The following is an 18,780-nucleotide window of genomic DNA, read 5'->3' as shown; positions in this document are numbered from 1 at the left end:
TCCCACCGCGGCCCCGCCCAGCTCCGCCCCTTGCGAGCGCCGTGCCTGGAGCAGGCGAGACGGTGCGGCTAGAGAAGCCGCCGCCGCATCGCCCGGCGGAAGTGCCTAGTCTGGGACTAAGCTGGCGCTAACGAGTTCCGGTCCAGTTCTCCTACCTCAAGCTCCAGCGTAGACGGCGTCCGGGCCGAGCCCAGCTGATCAGGTGAGCCCCCCCCCCCCCACCTGGCAGCCCCGCGGTGGCTGGTCCTAGGGGGCGAGAACGGGTTCTGGCGAGGGCGAGCAGTGCGCCGGCCCGGGGCTCAGTCCCTCCTCTTCTCCGCAGGATGATCACGGACGTGCAGCTCGCCATCTTCGCCAACATGCTGGGCGTGTCGCTCTTCTTGCTTGTCGTTCTCTATCACTACGTTGCCGTCAACAATCCCAAGAAGCAGGAATGAAAGTGGCGCTTTCTCCGCCCCAGGTAACCGTTGGGGGCTGTAGCGCCCAGACCCCGGAAAGCTGAGTGGCGAGGCCGCGCCAGGGCCTGCAGGGTTCGAAACTTAAAGTCAGAAAGTGTCGAGCCAAACATGCCACAGTCCGGAACTGGGCCCCTTTATCCGCACAGAGTAGAGTGTGCTTTGCAGTGCCCTGTCCCCTTTCCCTAAACTCCCTGTTAGAATGGGGATGGGTTTCTTAATCCTCAGTCCCCATCTTCTTGTGGTCCCCAGTAGGTAAATGCCCTAGTTGGGGGCATGGTTACAAGGAGCCACTGACACCGGTAGGAACAAAGATACTGAGAGTGCCATCCAAGTATGGGGATCTGGGCTCTTCACTTAAATAGCTCGCATTTTCCCAGGGTTGTTCAGGCCTAATTTAGGCAGAATATTCTTGTGAGGAGGTGAAAAATGTAGAAATCTATTTCCATGTTCTGAGGCCAGGGCATTGATTTAGGGGTTGACTACTATAGACCCAAGCCTTAGAAAAGAAAGGGGGGAGGGGCCTGGAAGCCATCCTCAAGTGTGGTCAAAAATGTAACAGGGAACAGGCTGGATGGGAGTTGATTATTCAAGGATTCCCCAGAGGAAAGCTGCAGCATTTTCCTTACCTAAGGTCTTTCCCCCTCTTTTCTAGGGTTCCAGGACATAGTCTGAGGCAAGATGGAGGGTGTGAGGGGCCTTCACACTTCACTTCATCCCTCTGCCCATCACAACATACAAAGCAACTACACCTGGATTTTTCCACACAACTTTTATTTCCTCAAAGTCTTCCTTAACCCTATGGAACCAGAAGCTGCCACTGAATAGGGCCCAGTATAGGGCTGCTTTCTTTTCTACTCTCCCCTCAATATAAAAAAATACATATATTTTTTGTGGTCCCAAAATCTTGTGCTGTGGGGGGTGGGAAGGGGTTGCAAGTCCCTGTTCTGTCCTGTCTCAAGGTGATGCTCTGTAATGCCTTGGACAGTGCAGCAGGCATTCCAAGGAGTTATGGTTGTCCACATAGAATCAGCAGCTGAGGGAGGGGACTAACGTATTTCTCACTGTGTCCCCCCATCTTAGGGCTATATCCTGGGCATGGAGGTAAAGGCATTATCAGACCCGGGGAGAAACAGTGAGTGGGGTAGATTTAGGGACAAAACAAACCTCAGGTTGGCCCAAGGGCCCCCCGCTATAACAAATCCGGGATGGGGAGTCAAACAGACTACAGGAAATAGGAGAAAAGGCAGGGGCAGAGCAGGGTCGTGGGGGCCCAGCCTGAGGCAGCCTGCAACAGAGAAGAGAGAGGAATCAGGGTTGTGGAAACGCTGCCCCTCTTCTGGTCTGTTAGCCAGGGGCTGGGAAGTGAAAGAGGAGGGAGGTGAAGATGGGTAGGGATAGGCAGGTGGATTACTGCACAGTGGTCTGATGCTGGAACTAGCCAGCTCTTAGGCCTTAATCCCTAACTAGAAGTTGTTTTCTTTTAGGAGTGAAGACTGAGGCTATGGTGTGAAAAAAATCAGGGACTAAATTCTTAATGAAAATACATTTAGTCTTTGGGGTCAAAGGGAATAGGGAAGGAAGGAAATTATCCTGAATGGCAGAAATGGGAATGAGGGAACAGAAGAAGAAGTGGGGTGAGAGACTGGACCCTGGTGCTCACCCTGGTGTAGCAGAGCAGGGTCCCAGCTCCGGCTCACTGCTTTCCCTGGTCCGGGGAATAGGGGACGTGGGGACTGAAGAGCCTTTCATCCTTCTGCTAGTCGGCGGTGAGCCCCGGCCCAACCTGGGCCTAGCCTGTGTGGACAGGGGGTGGGCTAAGTGGCTGGATTCCTTCATGAGCTTTTTTGCTTCTAAGTTTGTTTCCAGAGTTTCCATGCATAAGAGTGTACTATAGGGGTCAATAGAGGTACTAGGACCTTGGATTCCTGGACAGTGTCCCTAGCTGAGAGGGTGAGGCAGGATTGACAGCCAGAAAACTCCCGGATTCAGTTCATGACTATGCACTCCAAAGTCTTATGGAAGTAGGGGTGGCAAAAGGATCCAGCATTTAATCTCCATGGCTATACCATGGTCACGTTCTGGGTGAGTAGAAAAGCACCATGTAGAAAGGTGGTGGAGGATTGGTAGACCTCCCTCAGAACCTTCTATGCCTCAGGCCCTGACAGAGTAGCTTAAGCGTCAACCATCTAGTCAGCGTCTGTTTATACCCAACTTTAGCTAACCTAGTATGGGCATCTGGACTGCATCGGAGTTGGCAGAACTGTTCCTAGGAGCAGCAACCAGATGCGTTACCTGGGGAATCCGGGACCCCTCCTGGTGGAAACTCTCCTCGGGCCGGTCTGGGCAGAAAGAGAGGAGAAGCTAAGGGCAGGGGCAGGGAAAGCCAAAGCTAGCAGGCTGAGGTTGGGGTGTATCTGGCAGGGACACGGGTTAGAAGCAAGCAAGAGACCTGGCTGATGGGGATGGTGGGTGGTGAGCGGAAAGGGGGTCACATTGGACAGAAAGATGCACTCAGGTACAAGAACAGCTCTGATATGGCTGGGGGTAGAGGCTGTAAAACAGTGCTGAGCATTTTCCCTCCCACTACCCAGATGAGAGTGCCTTGCTGGGTTCTGCAAGTGTTGTTATGCTAGGGACTGAGGAAGACCCCAAAATGTTACCTGCAATCGAGTCCTGATGCAGGAGATCCGAGCTCCAGTCCCTAGCAGACCTTTCCCAATCACCATGACAGCCTCTGGCTTGTCCCCTGAGGACAAAAGTGAGTAGCTGTTCCCTAGAGAACAAAGGAAACTGATCATCTGGGTAGAGGCCATAGAGAAGAGGATTTCTTAGAGAATTTCTTTTAGATCGGGGTTTCTCAACCTTAGCACTATTGACATTTTGGGTTGGATAATTCTTTGTTGTGGGGGCTGTCTTGTGCATTGTAGGATGTTGAACAGCATCCCTTGCCTCTAACTACTATATGCTGTTTCCTCCCCAGCTCCCTCCCCATTGTAACAATCAAAAATGTCTCCAGATGCTGCCAGATGTCATCTGAGGGGCAAAATCATCCCTGGTTGAGGCTCTAGTCTGGTCCAAGGGGTGGAATATCAACTTGGGACTAGAATCCGAACCCACCAAAGCTTAACTACTGTGTAAGGTGTATTTATACACCTTAGAGCCTACCCCAGTTACACATTTAAGCATTTGAAGATCAAGTCAGCTGTACCCAGGACTGGTGGATTGAGATTTACCCATTGGGGAGAGTTGACAAGTTGGGAGTAGTGGGCTCTGAGTGAGGTAGATGTTGGACTGGAGTCCTAGAAATCATTCCCATTCATTCCTTTACACAGCTGGGTCTGTAGCTTAAAAGGAGAGTATATGGCTTAAGTTCTGTGTGGATGATGTATGTACACACAGCATTTGCAGTGCTGACAGGTGAAAGGCCTAGCTTTTTTTTCATTCTCCAGTTCTGTGTAATGTTGCCCAGCTCTTGGAGTTGGGAATTTGGGTAAGTAGCACTATGTAAGTAGAAAAAGTCCTCGGGTTCCTCAACTGTTGAAATGAGTATTAAATGAAATAAAGTGCATAGAGCAGTGCCTGGCATGTAGTAAACGCTCAATAAATGTTAACCATTTTATTATACAAAGACATTCATTAATTTCCAGCTTCCTGTACAAAGGCACCAGTGTTAGGACGGATACCAGGTGTCCCTGGTCTGAGGTGGCCTGCGTTATATCAAGTCAAGAAGGAAGTCCAGGTCAGGTGGCAGTGTGGCTAAAGGGATGGCTTCAAGCCTAATCGGGAGCCTGGTCTTAGCCCTAGGTGGTAGGGAAGGGAGGAGACTGGCTAACCCAGATTTCAGTGGCAGTGGGTACAGACCTGATATGCTGAGTGAACCGGGTAGTAGGCAGGAGCCCAGGTTGTGTGAGGTGGCTGGGCCAGACCTAGCAGGAGTTGGGGATGGGGCCAGGCCTCCTGCAGTAGGGCGATGGTTTGGTGGCTGCTGCCGCCGTCTCCTGTCCTGGCTTCGGGGCTCTGAGTAGCAGGCACACAAGCAGATAAAAGGGCAAATAAGCAAAGTGCTACGAGACAGCCTTCACTGACCCTCTGGTTCCCCTTGGTCTGAAGATGCCTGTTTTCAAGTTTGTCATCAGACCAGCATCCCTCTGAATGTAACTATAAGATGGGTAGAAAAACCTCTAATATTTATTCCGATTATCCATTCCAGCCAGTCCTCATCCTACCAGTTCATTCTTTTGGTGAAGAAGTTATTGAGTTTGGCTTCTAAAACACAGCCTCCCTGGGTTCTCCTCTTACCTCTACTCACTCATCTTCCAGTTGCTCTTCGTGCCCCTTAAATGTCAGTTTTTTCCACATTCTATCCTCGGTTCTCTCTTGTTCTACTTTTAAACTCCAAGATCTCTCTCTAGCCCTTTTCTCCTGAAGTCCAGCTGTAATTGTCCACTGGACATTTTTCTCTGGAAGTCCCCCATGACCAAAACAAAACTCATTTTCTCCCTCCCTTCCTTTCATTCTCCCTATCTCGGTGAAAAACCTATCTGCGAGAAACCTTATTTCATCTTTCTACTTCTCCCTTACATTTAGATTTGTGTTTATCAGATCCTGACAATTCTACCTCTGTGTTTGCCTGCATTCTTCTTTTATTGTCCCTTGCCATTGCCCATGTCCAGATACAGGTCTTTAACTCCCATTAAAGCTTTTGAACCAATTTCCCTACTGGTTTCCCTCGCTTGAATCTCTATCCATTTTACAGGCCATCCTTCACACAGGTGCCAGAAATTATTCCACAGCAAACCTGATCAGAAATCACTGGCTGGGGCCGGCCCGTGGCTCACTTGGGAGAGTGTGGTGCTGACAACACCAAGTCAAGGGTTAAGATCCCCTTACTGGTCATCTTGTAGTAAAAAAAAAAAAAGAAAGAAAGAAAGAAATCACTGTGGCTCAGGCAACACTGAAGTTTTTCTCTCTCTTTTTTTTAAAAAAAGATGACTGGTAAGGGGATCCTTGGCTTAGTGTTGTCAGCACCACGCTCAACCAGTGAGCGAGCCGGCCATCCCTATATAGGATCCAAACCCGGGGCCTTGGTGTTCTCAGCACCACACTCTCCCGAGCCATGGGCCAGCCCAACACTGAAGGTTTTTTAAAAGATAAAGTCTAAGCCTTTTAACACGGCCCATTCAAAGCCCTGCCCACTGTGGTTCCAGACTATACATCCTTAGTAAGATGTGGACTTGATCCATCATAGCATCTGCTCTAGACCCTATGGCTACTAGCTATGTGGTTCCTCTGGAATCTGTTTCCTTTTCTAGAGAAACCTTGACCATGTTTCATGTCCCATCTCAAATGTCACCTCTGTGAAGCCTCCTTGATCATTACTGTTCTCTCCTCATTACCTTTATTGTCCTTTGTTCATATGGCTAGTAGTTTATGGCTTTTGTCTTCTTAATTAAATGTTAGTACATGTAAAGTGCTTAAAAAAGTACCTGGCACATAATACTCAATACATGTTAGCTAATAATCTTACTAACTGGAACTTGAGTCTCTTGAGGGTAGAGACCTTATCTTCTCTTGACACTATATATTTCAGTGCCTGTAAAATACTGCCTGGAAAACCAAAGACCTTAATAAATGTTTTATTTACTTGAACAGTAGATATGCACTACAGACCATGAGCTGGATCAATCATCTCTCAGAGTCTAAGGGCATATAGTTGTGCTCTTTGGTACAGCTATTTCTGGTTCACTCCTATGGCTGGAGCCTCACTGCTACAAGTTCTGAAGGGTGGGGTCCCAGTGGGGCAGATGGGGAGGGGATGTGGTAGGTAAGCTTGCAGGTTTGGCAGGACAGAGGAACAGCAGGTGCCAAATGCTCTCAAACCAAATGAGCTATTAACTTTGACAGAACTGAATTCAGTGAAGGTGCCAGCATGCCAGTTTACCCCTAATAAAGCAACGTGTTGGATGGGAAAAGCCTCTATCTTAGGAAGTAGGTGACAATAACTTGTGCAGCTACACTGGGCAGTAACAAGAATACTTCTGAAAGGTCCCAAACCAAATTAAAAAAAAAAAAAATTTATACCTGTATGAGTAAAGAAGAAAGAGAGAGACTGGTCCCAGGACAGAAGCTACCCTAGTTATGAGGACTTGTACTGAGATGGTACCAATTAGAGTCTAAGAGGGTATCAATTAGAGTCTAAGATGGTAGTCAAGAGTTATAAACAACCAGACCTTAGGGAGCTAGTGAGAGTTGGCACAGGGATGCCAAGAGGACAACAGAAGTCAGAGACTAGTGGCCATAGTCAAATAACCTGAAACATTAGCCACCACCATTGACTTAGAGATACTTTGGGTCCCAGACCTGGGTAATTCACAGATGTCAGAATGATATCCAGGAGACAGCGTACAGTAGGCAGAAATGATGAAGTTGGTAGAGGAAATATCAGGTCTGTAGAGGATCTGAGATATATCTACACAGAGGCATGCTGAAACAACATTAAGGGACACACCCTCACCCTACTCCAAGAAAGGGTAAAAGAGAGAGCAAGTGAGTGAGTGAAGGCCTTTGGGACATTTGTAGCTTCTAGTAAGAAACTGAATGACACTTAAGAAGGTGTGAAGCAAAACAGGCAAATGACTCTTACCCTCCAGCTGCACGCACGCACACACACACACACACACAAAGTGCAATAAAACAGGCGAGTGGTGTAAAAAATGTCAATGCAAAATGGAGAAGTTGGAGAAGTAGAGATGGGAAAGATAATAAAGGTACATCCCGGGAATCCTGGCCCCAATGATAGTTTCAGAATACAAGGTCTAATTTGGGAGAGAGGCCTGATCTGGAGAGCACAAGGCATTTAAAGGTGGCATTTCAATCGTCACTTAAAAGACTGTCTTAAGACCTGGCCAGGCCTGCCTATAAATCTGTCAGTGTGAGCCTACAGCCCAGTTTCTCATGTTTTGACTTGGCCCCTGGTATTTTTTCAGACCTACATAGTCCCCATTGAGTCAAGTAAACTCTGTTTCTTGGTTCTGAGCTATGGGAACAGCAGCTGAAGGCTGAGTGCAAAGAGTGGTATGTGATAAGCTCTGCTTCCAGAGGTTATGAGATGATATTTTATGGTAATCGGCCAAAGGTTCCACTTTGGGTGTGGCAGGATAGTCCTGGGGTCAAGGTCTAAGAGGTTGAGCCAAACTGACCTCCCCTTGTATGAATCAGGGTGGATGTTCTAAGTCCTCACAATTTAGAGGAGCAGTTATTTGACTTGTGCCTCCATCCTGTGTCATCCCCCCAAACATCTTTGGAACTGACCCTACATGTAGCACCTCAGATCTTACTGAATCCCTGGGATGATCACAGACCTGATTTATGCCCTCTTACGGGTAGAAAGGTGAGACAGGCGTTCATTTGGCTCTCAAGTTCTTGACTTTTGTTCATTCAACAATTACATTATTCATTCAGCTGATCACATAAGTGCCAGGCACAGTGCTAGGTGCTAAGGGAATAAGTAGATGTGTAAGGAGACATTTCCCAAAACTTGTTTGCAGTGGAAAAGTGGGAATGGTGATGGTGATGGAGGCGTTCCTCCTGTGTCCTGTTGACTCACTCTAGAGGAACCTCCACTCACCGCTGCATGTTATCTGCTTTACCAAAAGTTGCTTGTCAGCTGAGCCAAGGCATTGCAGAGGCCAGGAAAGAGTTCTAGTAACCTCAGGTTAAAGTGACAGAGCTGGGAGGGATGCGAGTGGTAATGGTTGTGTGACAGCTGAAGGCTCCCGCTTTTATACTCAAGTACCTTGTTTCTCACACCAGTATTCTGCTGGGTAGGCTGGAGGGCCAGGGAATGAGCTCCTTTCTGAGTGAGTCTACTGCTTGAATCCAGGGCCGGAATGAAGCAAGTGAGGCACCTAGGGTGCAAAATGGGAGGAGGCACTTGCATGAGTGTCTTCATCAACTGTGGGTCCTAGGTGCCTCACCAGCCTCCCCAGTCCTTGCCCTGCTTAGTCAATGCATAACAGAAGGAGGAGAAGCTGGTTTACCAGCGCTCCTCTCCCCAGCAGGCCCTGCTTTGAACAGTTTATGTCTGCTTTTGTACAGTATCTTCCAGGCTTCTGACTCCCTCACTCCATTACTGTATTAGCTATTCTCCAGCAACCTCTTCCTCCACAGCAGCTTCAATAGCAGCTACAGATAGTGCTGTCTGATGGGAGCTTGAATATGGGTCTGGGAAGGTGGTAGTTAGAGCATGTTCTGTAGCTGGGGAGAACTAGGTAGGGAAGATCCTGGTGCCAAGGTCAGGGAACCAGGAGTTAAGGCTTACTCAGCTCTTGCAGCCTCCTGTCCCAGGAACATGTCTGTTTACCCCAAGGTGGCTACTCACTGGCCTTCTAAAATGTCATCCCCCAGCCTCTGGGAATAGAACCTGTCAGATTAGTTCCTCAAACCTATGCCTTCAGCTTCTGCCTGGGCTGCCTAGATCTTTTCTGAAATTCCCTGGATAGCCCAATCTCATGTTTTCTTCTGGCCAATGAAGGCTAGTCATTAAATGTACAGTTAAATGTGATATAATTTTCATACATTAGTGGAAAATTTCTTATAAATAAATTCACAAGTAAAAAAAAAATTCTTTGTCAAATCATAATCCCAATTTTGGGTTTGGAAATTATTGCTGGTTTACAGTTAGATATCTGAGGTAAAGGGGCCGTGTTCTTCCTAGCTTGGAAAACAAAGTGTGCCTGGATGTGACAGAGACTAAAGAGCCAGATGTGTGGAATCAGGAAATGTCACAAAGCAACAGCATAGGACAAATCACACTGGACAAATAAGTTTCCCCGAGGTTCTTTGAAGATGCCAAATCCAAATGCCATAGTCTGCCTCATAGCCCCTATTCCAAACCAGGGCCAGTCTCCCATCCTAGAGTCACATTCTGCACTGGGAAGTAGCAGCAAGGATGTCAATAAAATACTGATTAAAAATGGCCTAGAATCCTCAAGTGAGGACCTAGAGAAGGCTCTTTATATTTCCCTTTGCAGCCTGGGAAAGAGGATTTTTTATTTTATTTTTTAAAATTTTTTTTGTGGGGGTGGCTGGCTGGGATGGGGATCCAAACCCATGACCTTGGTGTTACAAGGCTGTGCTGTAACTAACTGAGCTAACTGGCCAGCCCAGGGAAGGGGAATTTATGATGCTGATGGAAGAATTTCCAGGAACTATGAGTTCAAAGCTAGGAAAAGCTGGCCAAAAAAGACAGACAGAAGGGAAAAGAAACAGAAGAAAAACTTTATCCAGATTTAACATGAGAAACTGGGTATACTGGAGCAAGAAAAAACATAGTTTGAATAACTCTGTCACTTAACAGCTGTGCAATCTTGGACAAGCCACTATTAAAGAGCCTTAGTTTCCTCATCGGAGAAATGGTAACACCATTCCACAGGGTCCTTGTGAGGGGGATTAAATGAAATTATATATGTGATACTGTCTTGTTCACTCTTAAGTGCTATTTAAATATAAGGCATTATTATTACTTTAATACTATTTTCAAACACAGTGCGTAAAAGTGTCCTTTCACATTGAAGATAAGCCACAAAGAATGGGGCTTGGAATATAAGCAGAGATAATCAGATTGCCTATCAGGGATAGAACATCTTAATGGTCAAACCTGGTAAGGACCATTGCTTTCTCCTCTGTGGCTTCTCTAACTAGCGCAGTCAGATGTACATAGCCACTGACCCAGTGCATGTCTGGTCTGTACCAAAAGCTAGGCCGCAAGCTGCATAGCAGGGAAATGCTAACAAGGATGAATGCAGCTGAAGACCACCAAAGCTCATAGCTCCAGCTTATAAGCATCCATACTCTGGCAAGATTTCTGTAGCCCAGAAGCCACGTACAGTATTGACTTGTGATTTAGAGTAATTCCAGAAGTAGCACAACAATCTCTCCCCCTCCAAAATCCAGGTTACTCCCAGTTACTTCGTCTTCTTTTTCCCTAAAGGCCCATCTGTTTCTGGCATATACCTGTTATTTTTGACTCAGAATCTCTCGTCTTATCAGGCAGTGTCTCATCAGGCAAAACCCAGGGGTACTGATGCGCAGTTGAGCAACTGTGCCTACTGCTGAAAGGGCTGGACTGTTGCTTTGTAAGCCTAGAATAGAATGTATCTGCAGTTGTTCCATTTTTCTTTCGAAGAGTTGGAATCCTTCTCATATAACTTTCTGAATAAGCTCTGAAGCCAGGAACAATTTCAGCCCATGGAGACCATGGATAGGATTCCCCATCGTTCTATACTGCTGTGATTTGGACTGAGGACATTCCCTTATACTGCCCCAAGAAGACAGACTGACTTGTCCTTAACATGGAGATTCTATGTCTGTGTTTGGCACTGCTTCAGCTAGTGTTTTGTCCCTGGAAACTTCCCTGACTCCTAGCATGCGCTGAAGCCCAGGTACCCAGGACTCCCACCAGTGGCCACACACAATACCATTCTGGAGTCATGCCGCAGGGAACACCAAGGTCGCAGGAGAGGATGCAGATTCTGCTACATACTAATTTTATTGATCACCCTGTGATCCCAGGCCAAGTGTATATCTTCAGGCTCTCACTTCCCCCAGCAATGCCCCAAACAACCGAACACCTGTTGCAGGGGCTCCCAGACTGGCTTACCTCTGACGGGGCCCAGCACCCGGTGGCTGACCTTTTGGGTGCTAGAGCCCAGGCCTGGCAGCCCTGCAGGCCGACTGCCATGGAAAGGAAAGCTGGGGGAGTTCTTCATCTGTGGAGAATTTTGTTGGCTGCTGCTGCTACCACCAGCACTTGTGCCAGTGCTAAAACTTCGCGCCCGGCTCAAGGTGTTTTCAGAGCAGGAAACGGGCAATCCACTGCAAAGAAGCAGATGCCAGTTAACCCTGGGCCAGAGAGGTCGTGTCCCCAGGCTTTCCCCAGGGTCTGATGCTCAGTAAATCTTCACCTCCAGGATAAAAAGGCATCAGGACCCATTCCAGGAGAGAAGGGAGGAATTCATGTCCATGGATGGGATATCTAACTTGAGGCATGCCAGCTAATCTCATAATGTCATAAGGGCCATTCCTGAGCAGCTTGATCTCCTGATGGATTTCCCCCTTATTGCCTTGGCATGGCCATTGAACTCCCTTTAATCAGTCATTCACAACCATTGGAAGCTGAGGCCTGCCCTGTCCCCACCACAGTTACATTTGATTTTGTGCTGGGCTCTGCAGCAAGGAGTCCCCTAGCCTGATTTTCACATATGTTAGCAGAATGTAGCTCCAGGTGAAAGGGAAAAGGGTCCAGTTCTCAAAAAAATAAACTAATCTTACTAATTTCAATTTACCTTGGAAATACCATGTGGTACTTTTAGGAGGAGGGATGGAATACAAATGCCTTGAAACTCCTAGCTCTAGAGCCCTATCCCACTTTCCTCCCCCTCCCTTCCCTCCTGCTGGTCTTACTTGTTACTTTTGGGTGGAGTTCGGGAGCCTCTCTTCTTGACACCCATATTCACAGTGCTGCTTAGGCCCCGGCTGTTGCGCACATGTTTTAGCATCCAGGCCCGTAGGTTAGTGAGGCTGCTATGCTCTGACAGCACAATTCGGGGCCATGGATTACATTCTGCCATGTCCAGAGCTGCAATGGCCATAGCTCTTCCCACCTGTGGGAGGGTCCATTTTGGCTCAGCATCTTGGTCCCCCAATCCAAGCTGCCATGTTGGAGTAGGATACAGAACACAGTGGAATGGAAGGAGAGGCCAGACCTAAAATTTGTTCAATGGGCAACCTAACTTTTGTGCCTGGGCTGTTCATCTCAAGTGGATTTAGAACTGTTCCCTAAGCCATTGCCCCTCTTGGGGCCCTCATCCATTATAAGCAGGGGCAGGTGTGCTTTCTGGCTGCACCATGGAGGAATTCTCCCAGCAGGAGGAGTTTGGATCTCTTCTATAACCTGCACCTCTTCCTGCTCTTATGTGTCCTAGGATAATGGGAGTCATCAAGACCACTGCAGTGGGGGTGCTTTTCAGCCCTGGGGGTGAATAAACCCAATAGAATGGAGAAGACAAGCTCAGAGGCAAAGAATCTGACTCAGATGTGCTATGGGATTCTCTGGGGTGTGGGGCCAGAAATAGTGCCTGGTCATCTTCTCAATACCATTACGGTCAGAGTCATGCTTCTGTTAACTGTGGAAAATAACCATAATGGCGAGATGGCCATAATGGTGAGCATCTCTTCAGAGGACTTTAGTCAGACAGTAGGAGTGAAGCGCTTTTCACTTTGAGCTTCCCCCTTTCCCCACTTATCCCATGTATTCCTACCTGCTCGAATAGTTCCACAGTGTATCTCGAGGGGAAAGCCGGTGGGGGAGGGGGGCTGGCACGCCCATTGTCATGGCAGGCAGCAGGGATGCTGTTTACTGAGCGTCCAGTGTTGTAGTTGCATTCAAGTGTGTAGCTAAGACACAGAGACCTTCATCAGTGTCCTGCTTCAATAGACATCAGGACAGAACCATGGTGGGCAGCTTAGATGGTCTAGAAAGGTAATTGCTTGGAAAAAAGTGAACACAAATAGAAAGTGCTAATAATCCCCAGCAACTAGCAACTGACCTGGTACTATACCACATACCCAGGAAGTCCCCAAAAAGTAGAGTTCTAAATAAAGACAATAATATTAATTGTAAGGTTCTCTTTTGAGAAGACTTAGGCAGTCTCCTGCATTCAAACACCCTAGACTGGGTATTATTTTTTTTTAGGGAAGCTGTTTCATCAACTGTATCCCAGTTTCCACTCAACCTGTGAATTATCCCTGAGGCTTTGTAGATTGCAACACGACCGCTTCCCTCTTTGGACTGGCCATCTCTGCGGTCTCGGGCATACATGTTCTTCTCTGAGAAATTGCAGCCCTGGAAGTCGAAGTGGGCTGAATTCAAGGAGATGAGCTTTGGATATAGCATGTTTTCCACCTGTTTGGGGGAGGACAAAGACAACTCAGAAGAAGACACAGAAAGAAGGGACAAGGGGTAAGGAAGAGATGTCAAGCATGGGCCATGTGACTCAATACACAGCCATCACAACCATCAGGAGTAAAGGTTTCTTGAATTCTCACCTGTTTGACATTATTTCTAGGTGTTGGGAAGGTACAATTCTATCTTCTTTTAAGCTCTTAGCTTCTTCCCTCTAATAATGCAACATTTTCCTTCTCCCCTGGATTCCCAAACTCTAGGAAAGACTATGATGCTGACAGCTCGACCCTCACTTAAAGGTCATGATGTAATGACTGAGACATAAGGCCCTAGTGCCATCTCTTTTTGGCCCTTTGAAGCTCATTCAGTGGTAGCTATATAGGCCTTCTGCCAGGAGCTACCTTCCCTCTCTGTTCATGGCCTAACCCTTATGTCCTAACCTGCAACACTTCCCACACTCACATTATATTCTGATGATTCCTACCTGGGTGCTCTCATCACTAAAGCTGTTTCCATACATGAAGCAGCCCCTTTTGGAAGCATGTCCATGCAGGTCCACATAGTAAGCAACACCACTCTCTTTGGGAGGGATGGTATCAGGGGCTGGCTCCACAAGCTCAGTAGACTGTTGTGGCATGATCCACACACTGCTGGGCTTCCGTTCTGCTGGCTCTGCCTGGGTCCAGGCCTCAAGGTTATCCCCATCAGGTGAGAGTCCACGGTGAGCTTCATTTTGGAGATTGTTGGCTTTCTCAAGGTCAGAAAAGAGATCATCAGGAGGGAGATGGGGACAGGGCTGGTGCTCAGATGGACTCTGGGAGTTCAGACGAGAGTGCACATGGTGGTAGAGAAGCACAGCTTTAGCCCCATAGATGGCCGGGTGCAGGACGGCATCAGGCTTCAGGTACTGACGGTTCAGGTTCACTCCACGTGAGTCTGTGCTGTAGGAAAACAAGGACTGAAACAACGTCTAGGGGCTCCTGGTCCAGCAAAGGTGACACCAGAGTAGATAAAGGAGATTGTGGGAGACTGACTTATCAAATGAAGGGCTGAGGTTGTGTTAGGAAGGAAAGAAATGAGGACAGGACCCCTCCTTAACTGGATGTCACCACTACCAGAAACTTAAGTATAGCTCCCTCTAGCCAAAATGGGCTTGCAGTTTTCCTAGTTTTGCTTTCCCAGGAGTGCCACTAGATGCAGTCACATTCCTTCTCAGGTCATTGGAAGTTGAGATGAGCTTACCCTTGTTAGGGTACAAGAGGATTGGGAATACGGGAGCTAGAAGACTGACAGTATTTCTTTGAAATGCAGGGCATGAGGGGGGCTGGGAACAATCCAGACAGGCCAGGGAGGCTACTTACCGGTAGTGGCCCCGGACCACACCATCGGGGTTCAACATGGGAATCAGCTTAAAGACAAAGAGGCGACGAAGGATTTGGGCCCGGGGATCATCGGGTCGAAGGATGAAGTCCAGAAAGCCATTGAAGACAAAGCTAGAAGGAGTCTCCCCAGGGTGTACCCTACTGCTTAAGAAGAATATCTGAGGTGGAGAGGAGAGCAGGTGTTAGGTCAGTTACTTTATAGTTCTACTGTGACAGTATATGGGCATGGGGGGGGTGTGTGTGGATGAGGCAGGAATAACCACTGGATTTTCAGCTGGCCGAGTTTGCAAGTGGAGCAAGAGCTATCATGTCACCCTTGTCTTGGGATGCAGTGTGAGGCTCTGTTCAAGATGCCTAGAAATAACATAGCCTTAAGCGATCAATAGTGCCTGGGCCTGGAGAAAGGCCGAAGTACTACCTTTATGCTACTCCCACTCACCCTCTTGCCTGTGAAACGGAATGGTCGGGGGGTGCTGGTATCAGGAAATAGCTGCTCTAGACGGGGCTCTCGATCTTCTCGAAGCCCATGGCAGGAAGTGATCGTTAGAAGATCTACACGAAGTCCATCCAGAGAATAGCAAAGGAGCTCTCGGTGGTAATAGATGGTATCCAGGGGGCTATAGGGATAAAAATCAAGCCAGATGAAGTCCCTAAAGTCCTAGTGAGAGGTGGGTCTCGTTACCAGCCCAGGATTTGTAAAATCTAGTCCTTCACCCTAACCTTTGGGGCCTTACAGTCCCTCACAATGTTAAATGAGGCTAAGGAAATGAGTAGATTTGAACATGCCAGAATGCAATGTGTACTACAACAGGGTGAATTTACTGTTTTTTCCCCAGTTTGTGGCTCTCTCAGATAGATTACTTTGTGTAGACAGAGAGTTGCCCACCATGGGAACAGATGAAAAGGTGTGCTGAGCAATGGCAGTGCTGGCTAGATTCTGGATAACTGATAGGCGCTGGGATAGTAAGTGGCCAGAACTGGGCAGGTGGAAGTGTGGAGTATAGGTGGAGATGTGCTGAGATGAAGGTCACACAGAAATAATTTTTCAGATGTACCCAAAGTCACACATTCTGAACAGAGAAAAGACTGATGAAATTTTGGTTCAGAGCTCTTAGGCAAATTCTAGAAGTAGCAGAGGTGTTGTCTGATCCAGGACTGTGTAGCAGGAGTAAGAATGGGGTTGGCACCTGCTATGGGTAGGGTAGTTCTCCGGAAAGCGCTGGTCTAGCTGGTTTAGCAAATCCTGGCAGTCACTGTATGAGAAGGGGTAGCAGAAGGCGAAGAAGGTGGTGGCCCCACGGCCCTCCAAGAAACGGTGAACAAAGGATAACACAAACTGCGTCTCTGTCATCTGAGGAGCAGAGGAGGAAGGAGGAGGAGTAACATGCCATTGTGTCAGAACTGAGCTCCTATGGGGCCACCAGGAACTGACCTCACACCCTCATCACCTTCACCAACTTCCCTCCCTCGGATACTTTCCATATGACAACCAGCTCCTAGGGTTCCCGAAGCAGGGGCTCATCTTGGACTCCAGCTAGCACTGGAGGGAAAGCTGATACCAAAAGCTGGTATCCCACCTGCCTCCTATTCTGTATCAAGGGCAGATTCCTCTTTGCCTTCCTCTCTATCTTTAGCACCCAGGTTTTTCCTTTCTTCTCATGGAGAACTTACCTCAAAGGTGGGCCGGTCTCGAATGCGTTCCCAGCGTGGCCGGGTGGGCAGTGTGCGCACAAAGGGGGCCATTCCCTGGGAATACAGCTTGCTTTGCTTGTTCATGTTCATAATGTTGATCTTGATGAGTTTCCCTGGAGTTCCTCCCCGGACACTGAAGTAGAACCATGATCTGAGGGCCACAGTAGAAGGAAACATTTCATTATATTTGGGAGGGTTGACAATAGGATATGTGGGAGAACTGGAGCAAGCCAAACTGGGAAAGGCCTAGTTAGCAAGGAGGAAAGGAACAAGGAGGGGTTGGAAGAGGAAGGGTGAATGCTGGTATGAACAGGTAAGTCAAAGGGCCAACTGAAGCATGGATTTGGAGACCTGGACATTCCCACTCTCTTTTCCTTCTTCCACCCTCCATTTCCTTCCTTATACCTGTTCCCATTCTCAAATTCCGTTTCAGCACAGTCTGGTCGGGTCCACACGTTGAATTCGTAGTCAGGGGAAGAGGCAATGCCACTGGTGGGGGCTGATGCCCCACTTCCTACCCCTTCCCCATCACTAGACACAGATTCCACCTTCTCCACATGGGCTAGGTTCCCCGAATCAAAGCGAGAACTGAACAGCAATCCCCCACAGCGCAGCTCCATGGTGGGGCTGGGAAAGCATCCTCCTGCCCGACCCTGGCCCTGAGAGCTGGGGAAAAATGAGGGTTGGGGTAGGGAGGAGAGGAAAGAAAAACGAAAACAAGTTTTCTGGTTATCTCTGGATAAATGAGAGCTTTTCCTGTAGAGTCCCCTATGAAGTAAAAGCCTCTCTCTCCCACTAGAAAATGTAGTAGTCTTCCAGCCAAGACCAAGAGAAAGCAGCACTCTGTCTCCCACACTAAGGGTTATAAATGACCTAAAGGGGACCCCAGTTTACTATAGCTTGGCTGTTCCCAAATCAAACACTCGATGGCTTAACTATGTTGAGAAACACTAGGCCCTAAACTTCTTTGCAGCCCAAAGATTAGAGAATATAATTAGAAACGTCAGATTTTCCTCACCTAGCCAAGATACACCCACCATAGCACATGGCCATCTTTAGAGATGGGCCATTCTGGATCTCTGTTTCCTACATTGGCTCTGCATTCTCCGGTGGAGAGTGGAGAAAAGAACCAAGTTTCTAAGTTCAGATGGGTAGCTTCCTCTGTTCACCCCTTTGTCCTCACAAGTACTGACCAGATATTCTGTTATTGCTCCCCTGAGCCCTGAAAAGGCGGGTTCTTCCGTTTTTGTTTCTACCCTATGCCCACTATGGAAGGAAACGGGAAAAGCACGACCTTTGCCAAGTCAAAGGAAACTGGGCAGATGCCACCTGCTCACCTAGAGACTGTGGCTCAATTCTAGTTAGGGTCTATTTCCAACCCCTCCTGCCTCGTAAGCACTGGACCCCTGCAAAAGCTATCCTGGTAGTTGCGGCTGAGTAATGAGTGTTCTAAGCCATTTAAAAAGGTGTGTTGGTAGAGTCCCACTTGGGAGCAGGGGGGTCGCTTCTCGACCCTCAACTCCGGAGGACCCTCACACTGACCGGGCTGGCCCTGGGCAGGGTGGAGTTTGGAGTCATGGGAAGGGTCGAGACAGACTCACACTGGAGGGGGCGCGGGAGGTCCTCGGGGTCAGAGGTGAGACCCAGGAGTGGGGGTGGGGCCGGGGCAGCCGGGCGGAGGGGCCGGGAGGGGCGGGGCCGGCCAGCCGGGCCAGGCCTTGGGCCGGAGTGGCGTTCGCGAGGGGCTCGGGCTGGAGGGGCTGAGGAGGGGGCGGGGCCGGGGCGGGCAAGGCCCGCCGTCCACGCAGAGCCCCTCACCTCTCTCCGGGCTGGTGATCCCGCTCCCTCTCCCGCTAGCAAGGCGGCACCTCGGGCCCCGGCACCCGCGCCCTCCACCCGGGACCCAAACAAAACCCGAGCGCCGCGGCGCCGGGACCCCGCTCTGCCAGGAAACAAGAAGTCTCCCGCCTATTGGCCGCAGCCGCAGCTGGCTACCCGCCCAGTAAGGCTGGCTGCCATTGGTCAGGAGCGAGGACCGAGCAAGGGCCGGCCGTGGGCTCTGGCGCAAGGTCCGGCCGCGGGGTTCTAGCCGCGCCTTCTCGGAGGACGGTTAACGGCCTCCTGCCGGGAGGCAGGAAAGACAAAGTGACCGAGAGAAACGGGAAAGACTCACCTGCAAAATAAAAGAGACCTGTGTGAGGCTAATCACCACTTAACGCGCTTCTCACTAGATGATAAAGCCCCGGCCCTGTCTAAACATCTACCAGTTCCACTATCCCGTGTT

General features: G+C 48.9%; 2 protein-coding genes across 3 annotated transcripts; one reads left to right on the top strand and one right to left on the bottom strand.

The window, feature by feature from the left end:
* Positions 1-94: 94 nt before the first annotated feature.
* Positions 95-13,564, top strand: OST4 (oligosaccharyltransferase complex subunit 4, non-catalytic). 2 transcript variants are annotated; one of them, XM_063077892.1, is made up of 3 exons: positions 95-202; positions 323-460; positions 13,213-13,564. In XM_063077892.1, exon 2 carries the CDS (start codon positions 324-326, stop codon positions 435-437), a length of 114 nt encoding a protein of 37 aa, XP_062933962.1. In that variant the 5' UTR covers positions 95-202; position 323; the 3' UTR covers positions 438-460; positions 13,213-13,564. The 2 variants fall into 2 exon arrangements, with proteins under 2 accessions (XP_062933962.1, XP_062933961.1); XM_063077891.1 differs by lacking the exon at positions 13,213-13,564 and adding an exon at positions 1,111-1,360.
* AGBL5 (AGBL carboxypeptidase 5) lies at positions 2,112-18,429 on the bottom strand. The gene is made up of 15 exons (XM_063078620.1): positions 18,315-18,429; positions 16,902-17,162; positions 16,476-16,647; positions 15,992-16,155; positions 15,244-15,421; positions 14,784-14,962; positions 13,907-14,363; positions 13,253-13,422; positions 12,779-12,914; positions 11,922-12,121; positions 11,119-11,333; positions 4,320-4,475; positions 3,119-3,231; positions 2,751-2,797; positions 2,112-2,252 (listed from the first exon to the last, which is right to left on the bottom strand). Exons 2-15 carry the CDS (start codon positions 17,114-17,116, stop codon positions 2,204-2,206), a joined length of 2,451 nt encoding a protein of 816 aa, XP_062934690.1. The 5' UTR covers positions 17,117-17,162; positions 18,315-18,429; the 3' UTR covers positions 2,112-2,203.
* Between the last annotated feature and the right edge of the window lie 351 nt (positions 18,430-18,780).

This window comes from Cynocephalus volans, chromosome 14 (genome assembly GCF_027409185.1).
Source record: "Cynocephalus volans isolate mCynVol1 chromosome 14, mCynVol1.pri, whole genome shotgun sequence".
In the NCBI taxonomy this organism is placed as follows: Eukaryota; Metazoa; Chordata; class Mammalia; order Dermoptera; family Cynocephalidae; genus Cynocephalus; species Cynocephalus volans.
Note: the sequence above shows the minus strand (reverse complement) of the source record. Positions and strands in the feature narration are given on the sequence as shown.

Bases quoted from the DNA above. Each gene is read 5' to 3' on its own strand.
- OST4 (XM_063077892.1), top strand. From the start codon at position 324: ATGATCACGGACGTGCAGCTCGCCATCTTCGCCAACATGCTGGGCGTG.
- AGBL5 (XM_063078620.1), bottom strand. From the start codon at position 17,116: ATGGAGCTGCGCTGTGGGGGATTGCTGTTCAGTTCTCGCTTTGATTCG. The intron at 16,156-16,475 runs GTAAGTTCTCCA...TCTGCTCCTCAG, and splicing joins GAGACCGGCCCACCTTTGAG to ATGACAGAGACGCAGTTTGT. The intron at 2,798-3,118 runs GTAACATTTTGG...CTTTCTGCCCAG, and splicing joins GCATCAGGACTCGATTGCAG to ACCGGCCCGAGGAGAGTTTC.